This window comes from Euleptes europaea, chromosome 1 (assembly GCF_029931775.1).
Source record: "Euleptes europaea isolate rEulEur1 chromosome 1, rEulEur1.hap1, whole genome shotgun sequence".
Taxonomy (NCBI): Eukaryota; Metazoa; Chordata; class Lepidosauria; order Squamata; family Sphaerodactylidae; genus Euleptes; species Euleptes europaea.
In genome coordinates, this window is record NC_079312.1 from 144,154,961 (window position 1) to 144,180,832 (window position 25,872).

General features: G+C 43.0%; 1 protein-coding gene across 1 annotated transcript; it reads right to left on the reverse strand.

The window, feature by feature from the left end:
• Positions 1 to 1,421: 1,421 nt before the first annotated feature.
• Positions 1,422 to 24,254, reverse strand: PSMD12 (proteasome 26S subunit, non-ATPase 12). Its single transcript, XM_056861805.1, has 11 exons — positions 24,127 to 24,254; positions 18,082 to 18,141; positions 17,039 to 17,167; positions 12,692 to 12,799; positions 9,463 to 9,567; positions 7,460 to 7,609; positions 7,184 to 7,318; positions 4,573 to 4,685; positions 3,373 to 3,547; positions 2,751 to 2,828; positions 1,422 to 1,737 (listed from the first exon to the last, which is right to left on the reverse strand). Exons 1-11 carry the CDS (start codon positions 24,232 to 24,234, stop codon positions 1,528 to 1,530), a joined length of 1,371 nt encoding a protein of 456 aa, XP_056717783.1. The 5' UTR covers positions 24,235 to 24,254; the 3' UTR covers positions 1,422 to 1,527.
• Positions 24,255 to 25,872: the final 1,618 nt, after the last annotated feature.

The window sequence follows — 25,872 nt, forward strand, 5'->3', positions numbered from 1 at the left end:
ATTTATTTATTGGAGTTGAGCCACTACAAGAATCTTGTTGAGGTAGCATTAAAGTGTTTTAAACGAATAAAGCCGCAGAAGCAGCATTGAGTGGAATCAGCTTCATGATTGAGAGATTAATTGTAAATACTCCTTATCGTATAGAGCGGCATAGAGAATCATCATCAAGAGAAAACAGAAGAAGCTGGAGAGACTTACATGAGAGGGATATTATGTCAAGCTTTCAAAGAAAAAAAAAACTCTTCAAAGGCTTAGATGAAGAAAGGGAGCGAAATACTGAAAGGTAACTTACAAGCAGCCATGTTCCAACTTGTTCCCTATTCCCTTCTATCAATTTAGGACAGTAAAATATAAATTAATGATAACAGCAAGGCTGATCTTGCCATCTGTTTCAAACCTTGATTCCATTGCCAATTTACTCCTGAAATGAGAACACACATCACCATAATTAAGAAGGTGATATATATATATATATTAATTTAAGGGATTTTGGAGTTACTAACAAAACAGCTTGCAATGCATCCTTTTTATTGAAATCGCTGGGCTCAACTTAAATTTCCATATGCTTAATCTTGTCTCTCTCACCAAAATGAGCATATTTTCTTTAACTGTGCTGAATATGTTGCTTTCCAGCTTTAATTAAAGGTATTTTGTTGTCATGTCACATATGACTTATGGCGACTCCATAGGATTTTCAAGGCAAGAGACATTCAGAGGTGATTTACCATTGACTGCCTCTGTGTAGCTACCCTCATATTCCTTGGTGGTCTCCCATCCAAATACTGACCAGGACTGTTCTTGCTTAGATTCCAAAATCTGATGAGATCAGGCTAGCCTGTGCTATCCAGGTCAGGGCCTAATGACATATCAGACCATTAACTAGAAGGGGAAAAAATGAGAATTTCTCTAAGTTTTTGGAAAAAAATACTAGTGTGTTACTACAGTTTAATTCAATTCAAGTAAATTATTAGAGACATTTACCCACAGCAAAGAGGAAAATGAGCTACAACAAACTCCATGCTGTTCATTACATCATATTCTGTTTTAAAACTACCATACTAACGCATAAAATAAAAAATGATAACTGAAGTTCTATGCCTGAAATTCTCATACATACTCTGCCCTTCAATTTAACATTAGAATTACCTTGTTACATTTAATTATAAAAAGAATATATTAAAACATACTTGTACATCTGGAAAAACAAAAAGATAAGGTAGACAAATACAGAAATATTTGTTGGACACATCAAGAAAAACTGGGATAAATCAAAGGCCATTTCTATTACACAGCCAATATAGTTTTATTATGTTTATTCCATCAATTGCAGCAAAAATGTTATAAACTAAATGAATAATCAAAGGAACTTAATTGTCAACAATTCTTCAAGAGTGATTATGTTCTAGGTTTGTCCTGGGAGAGATGAAACAAACAAACAAACCCAAAAACAAATATGCAGTAGCATAAAGTCTCTTTCTATGACCAATTTTCAATGCCTCCCTAAAGCATTAAGGCTACTGAGGCATATCACTGCAGGTTATGTATCATCTCCTCTTTGGCAATGAGATGTGTAGTTTTGTTAACTAGAGCCATCAGTGAATTGAGCTTGTGAGACCAGTCATTGAGGAGGTTATTTGGGTCCTTGGGTTTCTGGAAGTTGATAATTCCTGCCAGCCTATCTACTTTTGCAAAGATGGTCTTATTCACCACTAAGTTGGATAAAAACTCCTCAGATTCCTGCAAAACAAGCAAACAGCACTAAATTAGGTACTTAAACTGAAATCCACACATCACAGTTTAGGGCTTAGAATGAAATTCTTTTGAATGTTTTCAAAACACAAGGATGGATCCAGTGAACCACAGACACAAGGACTAATGGCCACACAGGTTGGGAAGCTGCAGTAGGGAGGTAGAAGGGGGCAAGATTGCTTCCTTCTTTCTCTTCTGTCAGTGGGGCTGACCCAAGGAATAAATTCTTCCACATTTGGAGAGGACTCCTTGGAGTTTTTTCCAAAATGTGGAACCACGGGAAATATCTGCAACTCAGCACCTTCCGCTAATGAATCATGGGATTCAACCGATGTTGTTTGAAGACCAAAATAACATGATGAAAATCAAATCCCACTGAAATAAGGAACATGATCCAGCCACTTCAGTTTTGCTAATCTATGTATCGGGTTGTTACATTAGACACGGTTTTTTATAATACTGACTCTGGTACTGAAATGATATTGGTGCCCTCAAACACAATCTGCCAAGTAATAGTACAAGTCAAGATAAGTATCTTGCATAATGCAAGACTAGGACATGTACTTTGCTGAAGAAGATAATATGTATGCATAGTTAGATAAGCTTGTTCAATTACACAGGAAATTCAGAACCCTCATATTTATCCCCATATTTCTAGATGCCCAGGAGGCAAGGGGAGAATCAAGAACATTAATTGTATGTATAAATGGAAAAGTGTTAGACACAGTGAAAACAGGAAACAGATAAGTTGGGGTGGACACAGTGGACTGAGGGCTGTAAGGGATAAAGCTCTGTATGATGAAGAGATACATAGAGCATCTGCGGCTAACAACCTCCTACTGACTTAATAAATTTGGTTAAGTTAAATTATGCAATGGCCACACCACCCTTTGTGAATGAGCCCAGGGGACTCCAAGGCGTTATTCTGAACAGTCATTGTTTACCAATGTCACACTTTTTACCTCAAACAAAATTACCAAGGAAATCTGAACACCACTTACATCAACCGATAAATCCAGGAGTTGTGCCATTCTCTTCATAGTAATTCTGGTATAATATTTTGCCATTATTCTAATATTCTAAAAATAAAACATTAGAATTTAAGATTATGGTCAAGCAACCAAAATATCTCCATAAAATAAAAGTAGTAACAGAAACAGAGCATGCTTAGACTCTATAATGGTATATAGCTTGAAAAAAGAAATTATTTAACTTCAGGATATTAGAAAATGTACAAAACATACTCAGATTAATCATGCTAACACCACAGTTAGTAATTAGCTCAACCAGAGATCTGCAAGTAAGGTTTACACACATACACAAAGCAGCCTGAATCCTCAGAGGGTTAAAAACTTATGAAAGTATTTATAAAGGAAGTTGCAGTATGCAACACAGCAAATTAAACTGGCCTTTAAACTTTCCTAAAATATGTTAACTATATTTGGATATACTCAGAGGTGGTATAAGGTTTGTCATTAATCCCTGAGAAACAGCTTAACATGGCAATACAAAAGTTGTAATCAGTCCTATTTAGGAAAAAAAAACCTTTGTACATAGGATGAAAGTAGCTACTAACAGCATTTCTCACATTCTAATTAATGCTCTTAAGCAGGTTGTACTTACATGCTCCACAACTCTGTTTTTTAAATCTTTCCATCGTTTTTCACCTTCCTCTGTATAACCAAATACATCTGTTGCAGGGCTTTCTAGAGATCCTTCTCTTAATTCTTTTCCATATTCCTCAACTAAGACAGTCCAGCGCATCAATTCCATAGTAGTAAATAATTTTAAAAGATCTCTGTCAAAAAACAAATAAACCTCTGTAAATGGTTGGTAGAAATGTTTTTCTCTTATACTTTAAGATGGTGCATTTATTTATTTATTTATTGGTTTTCTATCCACCCTTACTCTCCAGGCCAAAGGCCAGGCTCAGGGCAGCTTACAACGAACAATCAATACAAAATACAATATACTTCAATCACTGTAAAATCACAAAATACTACAACAAAATCAGTAAAATACAGAGCCAAAACTAAATATAACAATAAGTAGCACTCTTTACAGTTTAAGGTCACTTGTAGGGCCTGCAAATAGCTAGAGCCTCCAACGTATCAGATTATAATCAGGCCATGGTAAGAATGGGGGGGGGGGGCAGCATAGATGACAACTCATAGCTGTCCTCAACCATAGGCCTAGTGGAATAACTCCATTTTGCAGGCCCTGGTCTCATTAGAAAGGAAGTTCCACCAGGCCAGGGCCAAAAAAGCCCTAGCCCTGGTCAAGGACAGCCTCATACTCTTTGGGCCGGGGACTACCAGAAGCAACCTTGAAGATCATAAAGCTCTGGGGGGGGGGGGGGTTTCCAGGAAATTTAAAATTTCTGGAATAGCTCCTTCTTTAAACAACTCATTAAACTTCTTGAAGACAGACACTAATTCACAGAAAGGAGTGCACCCACAGCGCCTCTTATCTGCAGGTCCGTACGTATGCATACTGCAGAACATAAGCCAAAAAAGTTACTAGAGTTTTGGTGTGATATAGACAAAATGGTTATGCACAAAATTGTGAATGCCAGTTCTTATTTGTACATACAATAATTGTGTACAAACTCAGGCATTAGGTTAAATATTGTAAATACTGACAGCTCAAATACCTTCACTGTATATTTCAATATATTTAAAATATACCCTTTAGGCATATGTTAATGTTCATAAGGAATGTAGATTTTGCACTTCAAGTAATGTTTGTACAGGGCCATTTTCCATTACATTCACACACCAACCTGTTGTCATAACACAATAGAGGACTGGAAAAGTTACATACTTATACTTGGCGATGTCTTCTAGTTTTTTATCACTGCTTATTCTATGCACCAAATCAGACTGCTCATTATCATAAGGTGATAGGATAACATAAAGAACCACACTCTTCAGTGCCTGTTTGAAACACAAAGAAGAAACTTGATTTTGCAGGGAAAGAGTATCATTTGCTATTAGGCATACTAGAGTGATTCACAAAAGCAGCAAACCAGGCTACCTACAGTAATGTTTTGATATACTCAGGGGACTCCCCAGGTATGCAAAAAAATGACAATGTAAATTTTTAAAAAGCCTTTTAACCCCACCCAAACACTAAAGGACAAGGAAGAACATAGAATCATAGAGTTGGAAGGGACCACCAGGGTCATCTAGTCCAACCCCTTGCGCAATGCAGGAAATTCTGAACTACCTTCCCCCCACACCCCCAGTGACCCATACTTCATGCCCAGAAGATGGCCAAGGTGCCCTCCCTCTCATAATCTGCCTAAGGTTATAGAATCAGCATTGCTGACAGATGGCCATCTAGGCTCTTCTTAAAAACCTCCAGGGAAGGAGAGCTTACCACCTCCCAAGGAAGCCTGTTCCACTGAGGAACAGAATGCTGAGTGCAGTTGAGCACCATGAAAGAGGAAGGAAGGGAAAAAACAGAGGGCTAGAACTTACAGATCCTACTGAGAATATTTGGATTCAGGGGGGAGACTTCTGAATCATTATTGCCTCCTGTGATTTCTCACAAGGCACTAGCTTGTTCCTTTTAATAGCTCTACCTCTAGCAATGTTTCACACATCACATGAAAATCAGGCTGGCTGGCATATTTACTGGGCCAGGACTGCAATGCATTTGTACTTAATCAAAACTGACGTGGGTGATCTACAGAGAAGACTGCAAACTCAAAGGCCTAATTTGAGAAATTCCATTTTTTGCATTTTACATTTTTGCATTTTGATCACACACTTCCTCCAAGGAACTCAGGTCAGCATACAGTATTCTGTGATCCTCCATTTTATCGTAACCCTGTGAAGTAGGCTTGGCTGTGAAAGATTGGCCCAAGGTCATCCAGCAAGCTTCCATGAAAGGGTGGAGATTTGAATCTGGGTCTCTCCCAGATCCTAGCCTGACATTACAACCAGTACTCCATGTTAGCTATCACGAGTACCCCCTAATCACCTGACTTGGGCCATCTCATACACAGACTATGCGTGGAACATTGGAAACAAATACCAGATTGGATCCAGACTAAATTTTCTGCTAACAGAAGGGGTGGTGTAATTTCTACCAATTCCTCTTCATTACCCCAGTGCTCCTTGGAGGTTTCCCATCCAAATACTACCAGGATCGACCTTGCTTAGCTTCTAAGATCTAACAAGATCAGGCTAGCCTGGGGCAGCAGACCCTCAAGTTGCCTTTAATGATGTTCCTGAGGGCCTCTGTCCACCAGGAGCAGTATTTCAATGAGATCAGTGGGCTGGAAAAGGGGAGGCAAGAACACTGTATTTCACAGACAGAATTGCTTTGCATAAGCAAAAAATTTAGTCTAGATTCAACACAATGTTAAAAACAGTGGAGGCAAGGAAGGATCTCTCACCAACTCATGCATCGTACAAGTTGCAGTGCTAGCTTTTGAACTAGTCCACAGATTTCTAGGTCACAATTTACCACACCCAAACAACTTCACCAACAACTTACTGAAGCCTCACAAAGTAGATACACTAAGGCAGGGCCCCTCAACATTTTTGAGCATGCAGGCACCTTTGGAATTCTGACACAGTATGGTGGGCACAGCCACAAAATGGCTGCCAGAGGAGGAGGAGCCAGCCACAAAATGGATGCTGCCGCTTACCACTATGAAGGTCCTTATGCTATGGTGCAGCTGCTACCAAAGAAATGTTTTTAAAAATCTGTACAAGCAATCAAATTTCCAATGGCCAATCAGAAGCCTTGCTGGGCAAAAGACCCACCTGGCCCTGCTCACTCTCTAAAAACATTTGGCAGGTGCCAGGAAAGGTGTAGGCAGGCACTATGGTGCCTACTGGCACCATATTGGGGACCCCTGCACTAAGCTAAAAAGACAAAATTCAAAGAGAGGAGAGCCAAGTTTTCTCAAAATCTGAATAATGGAAAAGGAACTTGTCCTACATCAGAATCAAAAGGGGAGGAGATTCAACCAACTGTAGAGCACTGACTTGGACGGCCCAGGCTAACCCAATCTCATCAGATTTTGGAAGCTCAACAGGGTCTGCCCTGGTTAGTATTTGGATGGGAGACCACACAAGGAAGTCTAGGGTTGCAGTGCAGATGCAGGCAATGCTAAACCACTTCTGAACATCTTTTGCCTTGAAAATCTTACAGGGTCACCATAAGTCGGCTGTGACTTGACAATACTTTCCACCACCACCAACCGACTGAAGTACAGGATCTGGAACCCCCAGAAAAGTGTGTGCAAGGAATCTGGTAAAACACCTCCTCTTCCTCCATTTTCTGAGGCAAAGGAAAGAGGCAGCACAATTTCACCCAATTCCCCCTTGTTAACGCAGTTGGTTACAAGGATCCCTCAACCCTCAGACAGGATTTTCTGGATCAACAGCTGGGGGAAATGGTGAAAGATTCTGTTTACCTGTTGCCATTTGTTGCCTTCAGCCTGAATGCAAGGAGTATCATAAATAGCTCTGTAGTGCTTACAAATGGAAAGATATGAACCTTCATGCTGATCCAGCTGAATCATTAAATTATAGTATTTCAGTTTTGGTTTCTGGAATGTTAAGAAATGTTACGTTAATACAGACACACTGAACTTGTCAAGAATGTCCCACAAGTGTTAACAGATAAATCTATTTCAAACACATGAGTATAACTGCATAAACTAATGCAGCACAAAATTTCTCTGACATACTTCTGTGTTTTCTTCCTGAAAAAATTTGGTGTTAATTTTCTTGCTAATAATTTGGGTTCGAATGTAGTCTTTCACAGCCAGGCAAAGTCTCATCTGTTCCAAGATAAATTCCACACGCTCTTTCTTTTCCATTGATCCATATGTTTCCACCTAAAATACAAAACATATTCAATAGATTATATATCCAATTTACCCCATTAAAAAATCTTATAGGTAAATCATAAGACGTGTCTTAGTAAGATATAAATCCTATATTATTGTGCAGTCAAGTTCATACCTTGGCTATTTAAACTTTTGGTGTAACTTTGAGCATAGCTGTTCTCAGAAAAATTAATTCAAAGGCTTTGAGCGCAATCCTGAAAGGGGGGGTAGATCCGCTGTGGCCGAGAGCAGCAGAGCCACAACACGTCCTCAGAGGCTTCCCGGCTGTGGCAGCCAACCCCCACCCTTTAAAAATAAAATTCAAGAAAAAAGGGGGGAAAGGCCCCATTGAAAAAAGCAAGGCTGCATCACCAAAAAAGGTGGTGCAACCCACCCACCCCGCCGCTCAAGTGGGTGTTCTAGGGGTGAAAGGGCCGTGGAAGCTGCCTAAAGAGAGGGGTCATTCCAGCTCCAAAGCAGGAATGGGCTGTGTATGATTAAAATCTTCCCCCCGGAACTGGATTTTGGGCTGCTGCCAGAGGGAGAATGAGAGAAAGTTGAACCAGAAATGCTAGTCTGGATCCAAGCCAACCTGTTTACTTACACTACATCCAGATTTTTGTAATGCGGAGAATACCAAACATCTGCTCAGTCATGAGCCCAATAAATGTTTCTAACCGCTAGTTTAAAATACTTTTGGGGCCTTATGAAATTTGATGTTGACCTCAGAATTTAAAGGTGTTTTACTACCCCTGTTGACAAACTTTATTCCTCTCAAGAAAAGTATCTCTTAATAGACAACTGGTGGCTAAAGAATAACAGAACAACAGAACTCTTCCAAACTGTTTTAATAGCAGTGAACTAAGCAATAAAAGCTATTAAGTAAATAAATAAATCCATTTTTCTATCAATTTCACAAACATAAGTCTGGTTCCTGAGCAAATTCAAAGTTATAACATATGCTCTGCAAACGTGAAAGTAAAATTTGCTTTATCCAGTACTCCTAGGGAATAGGGTTGCCAGTTATGCAATTGTGCTTGATTCTCAAGCTTCTTGCTCTGCCTTGCCTGTACCTAGTAGAATCCACAGTGATCAAACCCCTCCACTGGAAACACCATGGTGACAGGCCCCGTGCCTGACTGGACCCATCCACCTGAGCCATCCTACACAGCAGCAAATGGTCCAACTGGCTGGGAGCAGAGTGGGCTCCCAAAAGTTTGAGGCAGGCTGAGGGGAAAAGAGGCATCCAATGACATTAGCTGGCAGTGCCAGTTGCCAGAATTCCAGCGTTGGCTGGAGGAATACAGCTGGTCAGCAGAAGAGGTGAGAATGGGGCACACGAATGTCTGAAGACATAAGGGCATGGTGGCTGAGTGGGAGGAACTTGCCCTCTGAGCTATGTTAGCTAACTAAGTGTTCTGTGTAATCAAAGGCAGGTTAACAAAGCTTTTATCGTATACTGCAAGATCTAGGGCTAGAACAGAAGCTGTATCTGCAGATCTCGAAATACTACTCCCTCTCCCTCATTTATCTCTTTAAATGTGTACTGTACAAATCAGCTAGAGAAGTCCTAGATCTTGCCAGAACTCAGTTTTGACATCTGCTCACAAATCTGTTTTCAGGTATCAATGAGAACAGCACTATGAAGCTAGCAATCTTTGCACTGGCTGGCAGCTAAGCTTTGCAAGAACCTTTTTGGAACATATCACAACACACCCTGTAGGTCGTGTATTTTAATACTTCTGAAATGTATAGTTTTTTGCCAGGTAGCCAAATGATAAAACTTTATGTAAAAACAGATTTAAGAGTCAGTACTTATCAAAATATTCTTCACTTCATGTTAAACATTCCTGGACCACTACCTGAAGTTCTTGCAAAATTGAGGCAGCTTCTTTTACTTCACCATTCTGTTCTTTTATTGTTGCAAGAGTCTTTGTCAGCCGAGCCCTCTCAATTTCAACATAGATCTGCAAATAAATAAATATAAATAAAAATGAATAAAAATAATAAATAGTAGATTTCCTGTATATAAAGTGTTCAAGAATACTCAGTGAGCTATATTAGGAGCATGATCTTTCCATGCATGGCTACAGCACCTGTGCAGAGATCTCCACAAAGGGATATAGAGTATCTTATAAATTCTTAGCTGTGTGGATGGTCAGAAAAATCTAGGTTAACTGCATATTAGGGTGATGGCTTGCTGACCCAGGTGCATATTTAGAGCGCAAACATGGGAAATTAATGTCTGAAGAGGCTGCCATTCAAGCCATCACTTCATAATAAATTTGCAACACAATCCTAAGCTCACTGACTTTGACAGGCTTAGAAGAGTTAAACTGTTTAGGATTGCATTGTTGTTAATTCAGAATTAGCCTACATGCTCAAACACTGCAAGCCAGCAAAGTATATATTAAAAGAAACATTTTAAACTAGCATTTTGTGTGTCTAGGAACCATCTCTCAATTCCAAAAGACTGCCCCTTCTGTTGGTCTCCTAATTGAGAGCAAAAATGAATGGATGGCAACAGTTTACACACATCTTCTATTAGTTACACCTCAGAAACCTTAAGCTACAATAAACACAAAAGCAAATAAAGCGCACAAGATTATACTAGTTTTGCTGGTTGTATACCGAATAAAGGTTGTCTGTCTGTACTAGCAGGCTTTTCTTTGTCTTTATCTTAAATCTCCAATTAACTCCACCTTATAAACAAACTAAGAGCCCCATGGCACAGAGTGGTAAGCTGCAGTACTGCAGTCCAAGCTCTGCTCACGACCTGAGTTCGATCCCAACGGAAGTTGGTTTCAGGTAGCCGGCTCGAGGTTGACTCAGCCTTCCATCCTTCCAAGGTCGGTAAAATGAGTACCCAGCTTGCTGGGGGTAAAGGGAAGATGACTGGGGAAGGCACTGGCACACCACCCAGCAAACAAAGTCTGCCTAGAAAATGTCGGGATGTGATGTTACCCCATGGGTCAGGAATGACCCGGCGCTTGCACAGGGGACCTTTACCTTTTATAAACAAACTGGGGTTTCCTGTGCGATTCTGCAGGATGCTCAAAGCTGTGCTTCGTATCTGGAGCTTTATTTTTCCTTGTTTTAGCTTTTATTTAGGGCTCATTTTACTTGTTTATTATTACCTCCCGTAGCCCTTTTAAGTTAATTCAAGTTCTTATCTTTTTCGTTTTATTGGCTCTGTTCCCAGGTGTGATTGTAGCCAGTTCCCAGGTGTGAGATTGTAGCCTTATTCTATGTTACTTCACTTCTTCTCTCCCTTTCTTTTGTTCCTTGTCCTATTTTATCTTATATTTTAAACATTTTAAATCCTTTTAGCCTCTATTTGCTCTTTGGTCTCAGCCAGTTGTGTTAGCTCGCTGAGAAACAGCCTTTTCTCCTTGTTTGCTTCTTCATCAAGTGGGCGGAGGGATTAAAACAAAGGGTCCCTGTTCTTTTTCTGCAGTTTTTTTTTATATTCCTATTTATTTTTCTTCTCAAATTATTTTGCATCCTCCCCTCGGGCAGTGGGGGTGCGGTTTTACACCTGACCCACATATCATCCCATTTATTTGTAGGGCTTTTAATTATTCTCATTATTCTAATTATTCTACTTCTCCTATTTTTATCCTATCCTTTTCTATTCATTTATCCTATCTAAATATTCCTTTAGCTGGCCTTTTCTTTTACCTATTGTTCTTAATTTAATTTTAGCTTTATGATTTACCCAATAAATTGCAAGGAAATCATTTTCACGCTCCCAACGTGGCTGCTCATTCGATACCAATTTTACTTTATGCAGATGACGCAGCCCTTCTTTCCTGCTCGAGGGTGGGATTAAGACGTCTTCTCCAAGCCTTTGCATCACACTGTCACACCAATCTGCTTACTATTAATTATGCTAAATCAAAAATCATGTGTTTTCAGAAATATCCATTACGACAGAAAGTAAATCACTGAGTTCTAGATAGGCACAGGATTGAGCAAGTGTCAAATTTCAACTACTTAGGCTTGTATTTCCCCTCTTCCAACAAGTGGAAATCTCATTATTTTCATTTTCTCAAGTCTACTAAAGCACATCTAGCTGCAATTATGAGATTCTTTTATCATTCGGGAGAGCAATCGATTCCATTAGCTCTGGAAGTCTATAAGGTAAAAATTAGATCTTACCTGCTTTATGGAGTTCCTATTTGGTTTCCCACATTTTCCTCTAAAATAGAATCTTTGTAATCAAAATTTTTATGTGTCATCTGTCAAGCACCTAATTGTATCTCAAACTCTAACTTATACTTAGAGGCTGGTCTTAGTTCCATCTTCCTGTTAGCATGGAAACTGTGCTGAAATTCACATTTTTTTCTATTAGATCAGAACTTTCTTCCTGATCTTTTAAAATGGACTGAGCTTGACCCTTTCGTTGTCCTCTTGGACAAAGATAGTAGATGAAAGACTTTCAAGTTTACAGATTTCCTATCCAAAATTTTCCCTTGGACCTCCCTTTAGTAATGAAACAGATACTTACAGATTTGGAACACAGGGATGCCAAAAAGAAATGTGCACCCTCTTTCTGGGGACAAAGTACCCCATCTTCTCCAGTGCTACCAGACTACCTAGAATTCTTAATCATGCCAACCTTTCAAAGACTTTTCTTCTTGGCCAGACACGCCTTACCCCTCAATGAATTATTTGGCAGATTCCTAGATAGCCCATTCGAACAGAGAGTCTGCCCATGTGGAAAGGCAAAGACTGAAACACTTACCCATTTTTTTACTCAGTTGTGATTTATATTCTTCTATAAAATCTTCTCTTATAACTCCATTGATTTCACACTTTCCTATTTGTTCTCACGACTATCATTTAATCTATCTCCTGCCTAGTAAAGATAAGGCTGTTACTTTAACTGTAGTTTATTATTTAATGGCCACTTTGAAGAAACACCGAAAGTTATAAGCAAGTTATGCCTAAATGCTTATTTGCATACAGGCGCTCTTTTTGCACTGGAACTGGATAAACCAACTGGTGACTTGAAAGATAACTGTATATCCTAGGAATGAGTTCTAGGAGTAACAAACCTCTCAGCTCTTGAACACGGACAGCTTTTACCTTTCCTTCTGTAACCATGCGCAGTGTGTCAATTAATCGCAATTTGATTGGTAGATCTGTGATCTCTTCAACGTAAGTGCAGCACTGCTGGACCATTTTCGCAACAGCCTAAAATGAACAACAAAAAACCCCTATAATGTCGCATCACCACAGCCCTGCATAAATAGCATTTTTATTTATTAAAGCATCAAAATAGGCTGATTCTTAAACAAAGTATCTGTTCACATAGAGAATCTTTGCAAACACATAAAAATGGGGAAACATTACTAGTCACTTCTTTGGCTTCAATAAACATCAGCTTCTATTCGCAGATTGAGACCACACAGAACATCCACATCTCATAGAACACAAAACTATTTATTTTATTAGATTTTAAATCTGCCCTTTCCCAGGTAGGTCAGGTTCAGGGCAGCTTATGTTCAAGGCATAATTTCAATAACATTCCGTTTAAAATACAACCACCATAAAACAAATAAATATAATTAAAACCTGTAATATAAAATGGAAGATATTCTAATCGCTCCCATTTTAGCAGCTCTTTCCAGTACAAAGTTTCACTGGCAACACAAAGTTTCACTGGCAACACAAAATGAAGCACAAAAAGGACAAAACTCTCCCATCTGCTACTAGATCTCCTTTAGAAGAATTGTGTTTATTTCATGATTAAGGGATAAAATATTCAGAGTTTCTGTAATTGAAAATGAGACTTATTGCAGTACTTGAAAAAAATCTAACATCTCTCTTAGCTTAATGTATGGGTACTACATGTGGTGTTACTAAAAAAAATAGCTATAAACACCATGAGATTTCTGTATACCTGCAATTAGGAGGGCTTTCCCAGATGATACAAGTCTTTTGGAACTATACAGGTACAGCTGCTGTAGGAAATTTAAACAATCTTCAGGCAAGATAGCTTTTTCTTTTCTTTTTTAGAATACAGTATAAATTGAAATTTTAGAGCATTTCTGTTGGTATTACATTTCCCCAGCACTCAAACTACAATCGAGGCGGGTCGGGGCTGCTGATATTGTTAGATCTTTCAGCAGCTTTCAACACAGTCGATTATGATCTCTTAGATGACCAGTTCGCCAATGTTGGGATTCGGAGCACAGCCTTATAGTGCCTGTGCTCCTTCCTCTGAGGTTGGGGACAGAGGGTGGTACCTGGGGAGAAGGTGTCGCCACGACACCCTTTGGTGTGCAATCCTCTTTCCTATGTTGTTTAACATCTACATGTGCCCCTTTGCCCAGCTAGTCAGGAATTTCAGGCTGGGCTGTCACTAGTATGCTGAGGACACCCAGCTATACCTGTTGATAAACAGATGAACACATGAAGCTGCCTTATACTGAATCAGACCGTCAGTCCATCAAAGTCAGTACTGTCTACTCAGACCGGCAGCGGCTCTCCAGAGTCTCAGGTAGAGGTCTTTGACATCACCAACTTGCCTAGTCCCTTCAACAGGAGATGCCGGGGATTGAACCTGGGACCTTCTGCATGCCAGGCAGACCCTCTACTACTGAGCCACAGCCCCTCCCCAGATGGCCAGATGCTGCCCTGGACACACTAGGCTGTGATGAAATGGTTGAGACAGAGCTGACTGAAGCTAAATCTATCAAAGACGGAAGTTCTGTGGCTGGGTTGGGGCATCTTGGAAATGGGGTGCCGGCTCCTGACAGCATGCAATTGACATCTATGCCTGCTGTCAAGAGTCTGGGTGTGACTCTAGGTGCCTCCTTATCAATGGAGGCGCAGGTCACAATCGCAGCCACAGCGGCATTTTACCATCCCTGCCAGGCTAGGCAAGTGGTGCCCTATCTCTCCTGGCCAGACCCAGCAACAGCGATCCAAGCGAAGGTCACCTCTACGCTAGATTACTATAACTCACTCTACATAGGGCTGCTCCTGAGACTGATCAGGAAACTCCAGCAGGTTAAGAACACTGAGAGTGCATATTCAACCAGTGTTCCAACAACTGTACTGGCTCCAGGCAAACTACTGGATCAGGTTCAAAGTGCTGGTTTTAACCTTTAAAGCCTTACATGGTCTGGGACCATCGTATCTTCAGGACTGTCTCTCCTGGTACCACACCCGCCCCCAAGAGCATTACACTTTGCGAATACCAACTTACTGGTGGTCCCTGGCCCAAAATATGTCCAGCTGTCCTCAAACAGGGGCAGGATTTTTTCCGCCCTGACGGAACTCTCTTTCTAGTGAGACCAAAGCCCTGTGGGATCTTGCACAGTTCCACAGGGCCTATAAGACTGAGATGTTCCACCAGGCCTATGGTTGAGGACAGCAACAGTGTCCATCATAGCTGGCCTCCCTCTCCCTCTATAATCTCCATCTATACTGTTTCAACTGGGGACTCAGATCCCCAGGCTTGTCATAGGCTCCAGTGATGAATAATAGTGCCAACTGATTAATTAATAATGTTATTGTATATGACCTAGCTTTTAATTTATATATACTATGTTTTAAATGTGTATGTAGTATATTTTTATGATTGTTAGCCGCTCTGAGCCCAGCTTCGGCTGGGATATAGAGCAGGATATAAGACTAATAATAAATAAATACATTTCCCTCTGTATCCCTCTCCTCCACTATTCCCTCTTTCCCTCCTCCTGGCAGCCCCGATATCCTCTTCCCTTTCCCTTCTCTCCTTCCCACTCACCAACCAATCTACCTTTTATCTGCCAACCCATCTTCAGCTATGTGTATTATTTATTTACTTCATTTATTCTCCACCTTTCTGCACAATGAAGACCCAAAGCACTTTACATCATTCTCCTCTCCTCCATTTTACCCTCACGACCACCCTGTGAGGTAGATTAGGTTGAGACTGTGTGACTGGCCCCAGGTCACTCAGTGGGCATCATGGCGCAATGCAGATTTATTTATTTATTTAATTTATAACCCACCCTCCCCAGCAAGCTGGTTCAGGGCGGGTAACATTATTTTAAAAATAGCAACCAATATATATACAAAATAAAACCAACAATAAAATTCTAAAACCTAATGTGATGGCGCATCAAGACTAAAAGAGAACTGTAGGGACTGCTCAGGTGACACCCTTCATAATGTGTAGTTCCCACTCAAGGGAAGGAAGGGGAGGGGAGGCCAGTAAGCTGGTATTAATAATATGAGCTATTATAAGCGGCTGTCCTCAATTATAGGCCTGGTGGAAAAGCTCTATCTTGCAGGCCCTGCGGAAAACTTTCAAATCTCACAGGGCCCTGATGTTATCAGGCAAAGCATTCCACCAAGCCAGAGCCAGGGCTGAGAAGGGTGGGTGGGTAGTAGAGGCATGCCCAGGGACAGCACAGGCAGGCTGCCTTCTAATTGGTTTGCTGACAGGCGCAGCAAGCCAAAAAAGTTATTTTAGGGAAAATCCCATGAAACTGCTCCATACAGTTCCACGGGGCTGTGCCTCCCTTTTTGTGGGTGCAAGTTTGTGTTCGCAAAAGGGGGTATACCTGGAGCAAAAAGGCTTAGGGAGCTGACGAACATCACCTCCTTTGGCGCCAAATGCAACCCCTTGCACCAGGAAAATGCTACCATGGCTGCTGCACCAACACCCATGTGTGGCGCTGCTGTGCGGCTCCCCAGCGCCAGTGTAAGTGACCCCACACCGGTGTTAGTGCGTTTAGCCAGTGCAAGTGGCACTAATGCTGGTGCAGGGGTTACGCCGCCGCCTGAGGCCATTTGCCCCTCCTTGAGGATTGCTCTGAAAATAGCCATATCAAAAAGATGTAGGAAGATAATATTCTCATATTGCATTCTGGGCCAGAGATGTTACAATTAAAAATAAAACTGTGCCAGTAGAATATTAAAGATGACACTACAAGCACTTATGTGTAATCCTTATTTAAAAATCAAAGCAATAAATAATTTAGCTTTCAGACATGGAATAAAAAGACTAACACAGAAGCGGTAATGCAATAGCTGATAGAGAATCTCCTAGGCCTCTGGTTCTGGGTAGGGTCCACATATACAGTTGCCAGTGGCAACCAGACTTTTACACTGGCAGCCAACAGGAAAACTACTGCACCTCACATTTTTAAACATCCTCCTCAACAAAGGAAGGCAGAGTATGCCAGGTGAGATGCAGCATCATTTTCATGGGTTGGAGGGGAGTGATCACTGCACACAGAGGCTGCTATTTCCACCACCCTGTAAAACCCACTCACTGAGCATCAGATGTAAAAAGGATGCTTTTATTTTGCCCCTGTATAGCACAAAGCTAGAAAGCCTTGCTTTAATGGCTATTAGAACAAATGAGCTCTGCCAAGTGTAGCCAAAATTTCTGGAACCTAGTTTTTGGTTCCTCCCTTCCCAGTGTAATCTTACCTGTTTTAACTGACTTCTTCTCTTTGATAGAATAATAACATTTTCATTAAGGGCATCCCAATCTTTAGCTTCATAACACATTTTTACTACAGCAATCAAAATGCGAGATGTAGACACCATGTCAGAAGCCTAAAGAGAAAAACAAGTAATTAGTTGTAGATTATACTACTAATGTTTTTGAACTGTAAAGATGTTCAAAGAGTTGTTTTCCATCTACTTAAACCAGCTCAGTTCCAGAAGTAGCAAAAAAAAGGAGGCGGGAATCAATAGTCAAACTCTTTCTCCTTGACCTTCAGTAAAGACCACAGCAGGAGGACAATTTGGAACATCTAAACGCCGAGCTACGATACATAAACCGTTCTACTGTCTCAGACACAGTAACAACATGCTACTGAAAGAAAAAGATCCTTCACCTTCCTTTACCACTTGCAGATGGGGAGAAGCAAAGGATTTGAGTTCTGCAAGAAGCTGATAGCACAATATGTCTTGCACATTACATTAATCTAGAACAGGGATTCTTAACAGGAGCCATAACCCCAGGGGACGATCTACAAATCTAGGGGGGGATTTAGAATATTTGGAGCGGTACTTAAGATGGAGTTTGCTGGTGGCCATCACTGAACGTATGCCAGAGATATTTGTATCATATGCTTAAACCTTCAAAGCACCCATATATATATATGACTTCCTTTCTAGACTGCTACTTTTTGTCTTAATTTTCCAGTTATGTCTTGGGTGGCATTTGATGATAATGTTGCACACTTGGTGCTCAGTAGTGGATTAAAGATTAAGAATCACTGGCCTAGAACAACTGCCACCATCTGCTTTCCCCACCTCATTCATAAGGATGCACTGGCAGGACAGAAAAAAGCCAATTGTTACCATTTTGACCTTCAAGAGAGGCAGTAACTGCAAGTACAATATGGCTAAAAGGTATTCACGAATGACTAACTCCCATTACATGATTCTGGAATATGGGTAGAGAGGAAAAGTCAATAAATACTTTCTTTTTAAAGAACAGTTACTTAGTGTATGTCACTTACAGTTCGAGTCTGTTTCTCCAATGACAGCAAAGTCTCAATTGCTTCTTGAAGCCTTCCATCCTAAAATAAAAAACATATTGACCAAAATGAGAAAAAGTACTTTTAAATTAGAGTGTCTAGCACTACAAATTCAACAAGTCATTTTCAAAGTCAGTTTAGTTTAAATGACTTAAAGATACCTTGAGCAGCTATATAGCAGAGAGGAGGGACACAATATTCCAATAATAAAATCTGTATCTCTGTTATACAAACCCAATAATGAACTAAAGATATCAAGTCCTCAATCCAGCTAAAGTCAATCATGATTAAGACCCACTGAAAACAAGGGGGCTGAAGTTAGTTGCAACCAATTTTTTCAATGGGATACTCTGTACAAAATCAGTCTTAATGTACAGAAATAATCCTTAACATTCTCTGACCTAAGTTGGGGTTGGAAACGCTTATAAACATATAGTCTGACTTCCTGAATTCCGCTGTTCTATTGATGAAAATGCGTATGGCTCTGCGTAGATCTAGAGAGTGCCAAGCCCGTTCTCTTGGACAGGATGGCTTTGGGCAAAACGAGGGGAGGATGATCTCCTGAGCTCGATGGAAGTGGGAGTTTACCTTTGGGAGGAAGGTAGGATCTGGCCTCAGAGCCACCTTATCTTTGTGGAATACTCAAGAGTCCCTTTCGAATGGACAGAGTTCTCAGTTCTGAGACACACCTGGCTGATGTTATCGCGGACAAAAACAAAACCTTCATTCGAAGATATTCAAGGGAACTGTTTTCAATAGTTTAAACGGTTCTGTAGTGAGCGCTCTAAGAACCAGGTTAAGGTTCCAGGTAGGGAAGCGATGAATAGTAACTGGATGTGTTTGGGTGACTCCCTTCAAGAAGGCAACAATGTGTTGATGTTTGGAGGCAGGAACACCGTTGGAAACGGGGAGAACGGTAGTAAGGGCTGCGACCTGGCGTCTAAGAGTGGGTGCTGATAGTTTTAGGTGCACCCCTTCCTGAAGGAATTCTAGGATCTTGTTAACCCCTGGCTTCAGAGGGTCCACCTTCTTCCTACGCGCCCATCTCACAAACGCCTTCCAAGATGCATTGTAAATGCGCCGGCTAGCAGGTCTACGCGCTTCCAGAATGGTTGCCACGACCTCCTTGGAATACCCAAGTTCTAGGAGGCTCCTCCGTTCAAGTGCCAGACGGTCAGGCAGAACCACTGAGGGTCTGGGTGGATCAGGGGACCCTGCCGAAGAACTCCCCATGATGATGGGATCCACCACGGATCCTGGGGTGACATCTGACTCAATGTGGCAAACCATGGTCAGTGGGGCCAAAATGGGGCTACAAGAAGAATCTTGGCCTTCTCCTGTTGGATCTTGTGTAGGACGTCAGGGGTTATTGGCAGAGGGGGAAAGGCGTAGAGAAGCCCTCGAGGCCATGGACTCAGCAAGGCGTCTGTCCCTTCTGCCTTCGGGTGGCAATACCTGGAGAAGAACGTCGGTAGCTTGTGATTGGCAGCCGAGGCGAACAAGTCTATTGCTGGAACTCCGAATCTGCTGGTGATCTGTTGGAAGATGTCCTGGTCCAAGGACCACTCCCCTTCGTCCACGGTCTGTTGACTTAGCCAGTCGGCTTGCACATTGAGGACTCCCTTGATGTGCTCCGCTCGTATGGTTTTGATGTTGCACTGAGCCTACGTGAAAATCAGCTCGGCCTCCCAATGGAGGACCTCGTGCCTCCCTGCTTGTTTTGTCAGCCTTGGTGGTATTGTTGTACGTCCTCACGAGGACATGTGGATTCCAGATTATTGTTGAGAACTTCTGAAGTGCGAGCCTTACTGCCCTTAGTTCTAGAAGGTTGATGTGAAGCCTAGCTTCCTCTGGAGACCAACAGCCCTGGGTCATCTGACCACTGAGGGTGGCTCCCCAACCCTCCAGGCTGGCATCGGTTAAACAGTTAGAGCAGTTTGTCGTGAATGTTTTGGAGGCTGTTCCGTAGGTTTGCCTGGCAAGACCACCAACGGAGGCTCTGTCTGACCTTGAGAGTAGGAGCTATAGACTTGTCCCTCTTTAGGGTAATGTCTCTCTGAAATGGTCAGAGCAGCCATTGCAACAGTCTGGAATGAAACCGAGCCCATGGGACAACCACTATGCATGATATCATGAGACGAGCCGATCTGGATTTGGCCGTGAGTACTGCGAGTGAAACTATCTTTGCTACACGTTCCTGTGGCAGCGACAAGGAGTTCTCCTTTGGGTTTATTCTGACCCCCAAGTGAATCATGACTTGGGCAGGGCTCAGGGAACTCTTGTTGAAGTTACCCGTGCTCTTGAAGTACCTGGATAACTCTTGCTGTGTGTAGTAGGGACTGATCCCTGTTCTGAGCGCAGATCAATATGTCGTCCAGGTACGGATGTACCTAGATACATTCCTGTCTGAGAGAGGCTATGACAGTGACCAGGATCTTCATAAAGACCCGTGGGGGAGGGCCCTGAACTGGAAGTGGTCATGGCCATATACAAAGCAGAGGTACCTCCTGTGCATAGGATGAATAGGCACATGCAGGTACGCCTCGGTGAGGTCTAGCGCTGTCATGAAGGTGCCGGGCTGAAAGGATTCCACAATAGAGCGTAACGTTTCCATCCGGAAATGCTTGCTCTCCATCCTTCTGTTTATGTATTAAACTCTCCCTCTTCCCTGTCTTCTTCCCCGGAATCTAGGGTGGAGGAGGGGGAATCTCAATGAACAGCAGGGGAATGTTCAGCAGCTGTTGATTTCATTGCCACTTTTGTGGGCCATTGTTTGGAATTGGAAGCCCCCACAGAATTAACATTAATCTCCTCCCTTGCATTAAGGGAGTGGGTGGAAGTGGTGGAGGGGGACCCACAGGGACCCAACCAGGAAGGGAGGAATGCGCATTTGAAAGGCTTGAAAAGCCTGCCATTGTCTCTGCAGGGCCACATTAATCATCTCATCGGCCTCCTCCCAGGAAAGGTGGTGCCCGCCTGCCGCTTCAGAAGAGCGGGCGGGAACGTTAACCACTCTGGCCCGGATGGAAGTGGCTGCCGCCGCCTGAGCCGCAGAATCACTTGGAATCGTGCTCTGAGCAATCGGGGAAGAGTCAGGTGTCTTTTTCCCAGCTATCGCGCAAGCGTTCTTACCGCCTCGTTTCCTCCTTTTATGGCCCTGGTGCAGCAGCGCGCTTTTTGCACCTTTTTAGACTTCGGCTGCACCGGAGGTGACTCCTCACCGGTCTGCATCGTACTGGGTTGCTCCTGATTCCCTAAGGAATTCACGGCCATTGGGAGAGTCGCTGTCCTTTTGGGCGGATTGGACCAGCCCAGCCTGATAGTCCTCAACTGAGAGGAGATAGTCTTCCCTAACTGCAATGGCGTCCGCCATCCTGAAAGCCCTAACAACATTCTTAATTTAAGGAGAACACAAAGGAAGGGAGGGAAGGCGAGAATTGGATAAGGCAACAGAGGACTGGCGAGAAAGAGGTAAGACACAGAGAAGGTAGAACTTTTCCTAAACCTAGACCTAAGCTCAGAGCTGTGCCTAGACACTGCTCTCCCCTCAGAAGCAGGACGGAAACTGGGTTCTTGTAGGCTGTTTTCCCGCCAGCGGAGACAGGAAGTTGAATTTGGTCATGCCTCCCCGTATAGAGCAAGGAAAACACCAACAAGCTCAAGATGCCCTAGCCTCAGAGGAGAATGGCTTCATGCTGCTCCCTTCCCCAGTCAGGCAACCTGTGTGCCTGGTGGGCTGTCTGTTGAGAGGGGGTGGGGCCAGCATCCGCCTCCAGCGACGTGGTCTGAAACGGAAGAGGTGGAAGCATCTTGACTGGCTCCCCTTCCTTTGCACCCCAGGTAAGCTGGGCTCTGGGACCTTTGTTGGTCTTCCCCCGTCCTCTGCTCCCCATTGATGGCAGAGCCCAGCCCACCCAGGCTTCCCCGCCCGCCGATCAGCTGATTGACGGGCCTTGCCTTAGCTGGGGCAACTTTGCTCCCCCTCCACCTGGCTGCCCCCTCCTGGATTCTTTATCCCAGAAGGGTTTGGGCCCGTCGGGGAGTACTCCAAGGCAGCGGTCACCCCGGCGTCGAGTGGGTCGTTCACCCCAGCCTCGAGCTGCCCGGTGCTGGCTTTTAGAGTTGGTGCGGTTGCCGTGGCCTTGTCTGTCACCGCGGCACTGGCTTCTCCATTGCCCAAGTCTAGGAAGGCTGTGCCTGAGGTGGCCTCCACTACCGCAGGCCCAGCTGAACCCGGACACCAAGTGTGAGGAAAGTATTTACATACTTGAGATTCCAATAGATGTCTTTCTTTTGGAAGAAAGTATCAATATAACCCCATTAAATATATAGACTGTGAACGTATCAAACTGGTTGTATTGAAGATTTAACCCATTATATATTATGTTTGTCTATTATACGATTCTCCAAGAGGGAATTTTTGACTACTCATCTCACTCACTGAACTGGTTGATCATCACAGGATATAACTGTTTATCTGCTGCCTGATAAAAAGTATTTCTTATCAGGTTGCACTATATACAATTGCAGGAAAGAAAATCTGAGCTAAGTCTGGTGGAAAATAGAGGCCCAAAATACAGTATTAATGTATATAATTTTTGTATTTCATTCCTGAGTTTAATCTATATATGTTCTTGATTTTTAGCAACAATTATATGTTTTCAATGGTTTCTGGCTATAGCAATAAAATGATTAATTTTGCCCTAAAAGTTGTCTTTCAGAGGGGATAAATAACTCCAGAGTCAATTCTACAGAACACAATTACTTAATTATTTTGGCTAAGCAGGAAATTTCCTCCATCCCAACAGCTAAAGCAAATAGTGGACAGCAGTCCTTATCCTTGTCCAACATTCCCAGATGCCACAATGATAGCAGAAGGTTAGCTTACTTAAATGTTATATTACGGCACTATGGGAGGAAACTACTGAAGCCCATTAGGATGCTGCATTCCTTATTGACAGTTACCACTCTAGGAAGTAATCCTAGAGCATTTTTCTCAGAATGTTATAAATAAGGAAATAGGTTAAAAAAACCCATAATCCCCCTTTATAAACCTGGGAAACTGCAGGCTTATAATTTTAAATAAATAAGGAAAACATGCATATACTGCCATGCGCTCTTGCTATTACCAAATCATAGCAGGTTTATAACAATCTATTTTTCCCACTCAATGGGCACGTTGTGAAATGCTGACAATGTGACGGATGTATCCAACAGATTTATTTATTATTTCCATTTGTTACCCCACTCTTCCTGGCCAAAGCCAGGCTCAGAGCGGCTATTAAAAGCCATGGGGCAGTAACATATGTATGGTAGCAGTCTCTGCCAGCCACAGGCTATTAGGGAACAAGGACTTAGTATCACACAACTTCTTCATGCACTTTTGACTTCTGTTGGAAGCAAGAAAAAATTCTGTACAGTGAGCTTACCGCTTACATTATTGGAGTGGACTTACACTATGTAAAATGGAGTATAAAATAATGAGGTGTAAATGAGCTCAACGCTCCCCCCAAAAAGCATCACAATACAAAAGACGAACTGATTAATCTTAGAGCTCTTATGGTCTCATGCCTACTTGAAAAACTAACTACCCACCCCTGCATATTCGTAATGCCCTTCTCTACCTCTTCCCATTCTACTCGATCATACAATTTTCTTCCGGTCCATACAACCAGCTACCCGAATCAAGCCAACGGATCAAGTCAACAAATACGCGGCCAGAGCGCAGCCACCTAAATCTAGAGGGAGAAGGGGCCCTCCTCTCCCCCTTCCCCCACACTCCCAGTTCCGATGGATGGCCTCTTCGCACAGACAGCGCCGCCCATGCAGCAGCCTCTCTGTATCACTCGAGCTGGTTTCCTGCCGCTCAGGGATAAAACCGCTTCCACGAAATGGACCGCCCCGGAATGACCCTCTCCTGCGAACGGCCGGGCCCGCTCTGCGCTGCGGCGCCAGAACCAAGGGCCCGTGCGGCCTAGGTTGGGCCGCACCATGACTCAGCCCCTTCGGCGGGGTCCGGTGCCTTACCTGGGCCATCTGCTCGCACTCGGGCAAACGCTGGTCCACGGTAGCACTGTAATCCACTTCCATTTTCACAATGCGGCCATCGGCCCGCTCAGTGCCATCGTCCGCCATTGCTGGGTCTCGACTAGCCCCGCGCCTCTCCCCCCGGCCTCTCTCCCACAAACGCTCAGTCAGTGAACCAGTCAGATTCACCGGAACCGGAAACCGGCATACACAACCGTTTAGGCAGCTTCCACGACAGGCCGCCCCCACCCGCCCGAACTGGTATCAGGCACTGAGATAGCCACCTAAAGAAACGCTTCCTCGTCGGGGGTGGGGGGAGGCGCAAAAGTGGAACGACTGTTGGGGCTGGGAGTCCCCGCGCAGCAGAGGCGTTTCTGGGAGTTCGTTCCACGTTGAAGGATCTTGATGTTCCACCGACACAGGGTGCCGGTTGCAGAAGATACGCGGGGAAGGGAAGATTTAAGTCCGCAGAGAAGAAAAAGGCTTCGCGCAAAAGCCGCGTTTTTATTCTTTGCACATGCCATGCCCAGGCGCTTAAAAATAACTCCGTGTATTGACGTTCTCACGGCATGGTTCATGACGAGGAAGCCCCACAGACAAAGCGAGTTGGGGGCGCGCCTGAGCGGGCGGCTTTGGCGAAACAGGTTTGCTCGTCCCCCGGCCCCCGTTGTGCTGTGTCGCCGTCCGAGCTCAGGGGGCAGCTTTGGAAAATCCTTTTCTCCGCCTGAGACCTTGGAGAGGTGCCGACAGAATAAACGATAAATGAACGAGTGTATTCGACGCTTTCCCCGCGACTGCACAATCAGCCAGCACACAACCACCTTCCCCGCGAATTTTTATTAAGCGAAAGAAAATAGGAAAGGGGGTGGGAATATCAGAAAGAATACAGAAAAGCACAGGCGGACTTTGCCTTAAATTTGTATAAGGTTGTGAAGACAGAAGAACATAGTATTCATTTTCTATTTCTTTTCACCGTGTGTTTCTTTTTAAGAAGCAGTCTAGCTCCTTCAATTCCGCATACTAAAATGCTAGGGTTGCCAACCTCCAGGTACTAGCTGGAGATCTGTTATTACAACTGATCTCCAGCTGATAAGAGATCAGTTCACCAGGAAAAAATGGCCGCTTTGGCAATTGGACTCAGACAGACAGACAAGTTTTTATTGCGGCGTTGCCATTCTAAAGAAACTTAGTAAAACTATTTACATTTCACAATTATAAATTAATTTAAAAAACAAGTACAAAATACAGTACAAATCCATCGATTTGAGTTTTACTTTTCTCCCTAATTTAAAATTGAACTAATTTTTGCGGAAACCTTTGAAGGGCGTACTTTAAGAGCTATTGCACAAAACCCAGCTGTGGCTAATGTAACCTGTTCTTTTCCCCCCTCCAAAAGTGCCTACAATATTGCTGAGTCTGTGAGCTCCCTGGGGCCCTTTAACGAGGGGAGGATGTGCTTGGAAGCAATTGGACTCTATGGCATTGAAGTCCCTCCCCAAACAACGCCCTCCTCAGGCTCTGCCCCAAAAATCTCCAGGTATTTCCCAACCCGGAGCTGGCAACCCTACTAGCTGCACATTATAATAAACTATGGTGTGCTGAACTGTGATTTGGGACACCCAAATCCCCAAACCTAAAACCACTTTCTTGGGAGTAAGTAGACTTGTATAGGATTCTGAATAGCCCTGTTTAGGATTGCATTGTGAGTGTCCTTTGGCATGTCAGTCATTCTCTTCCTCAAGATTA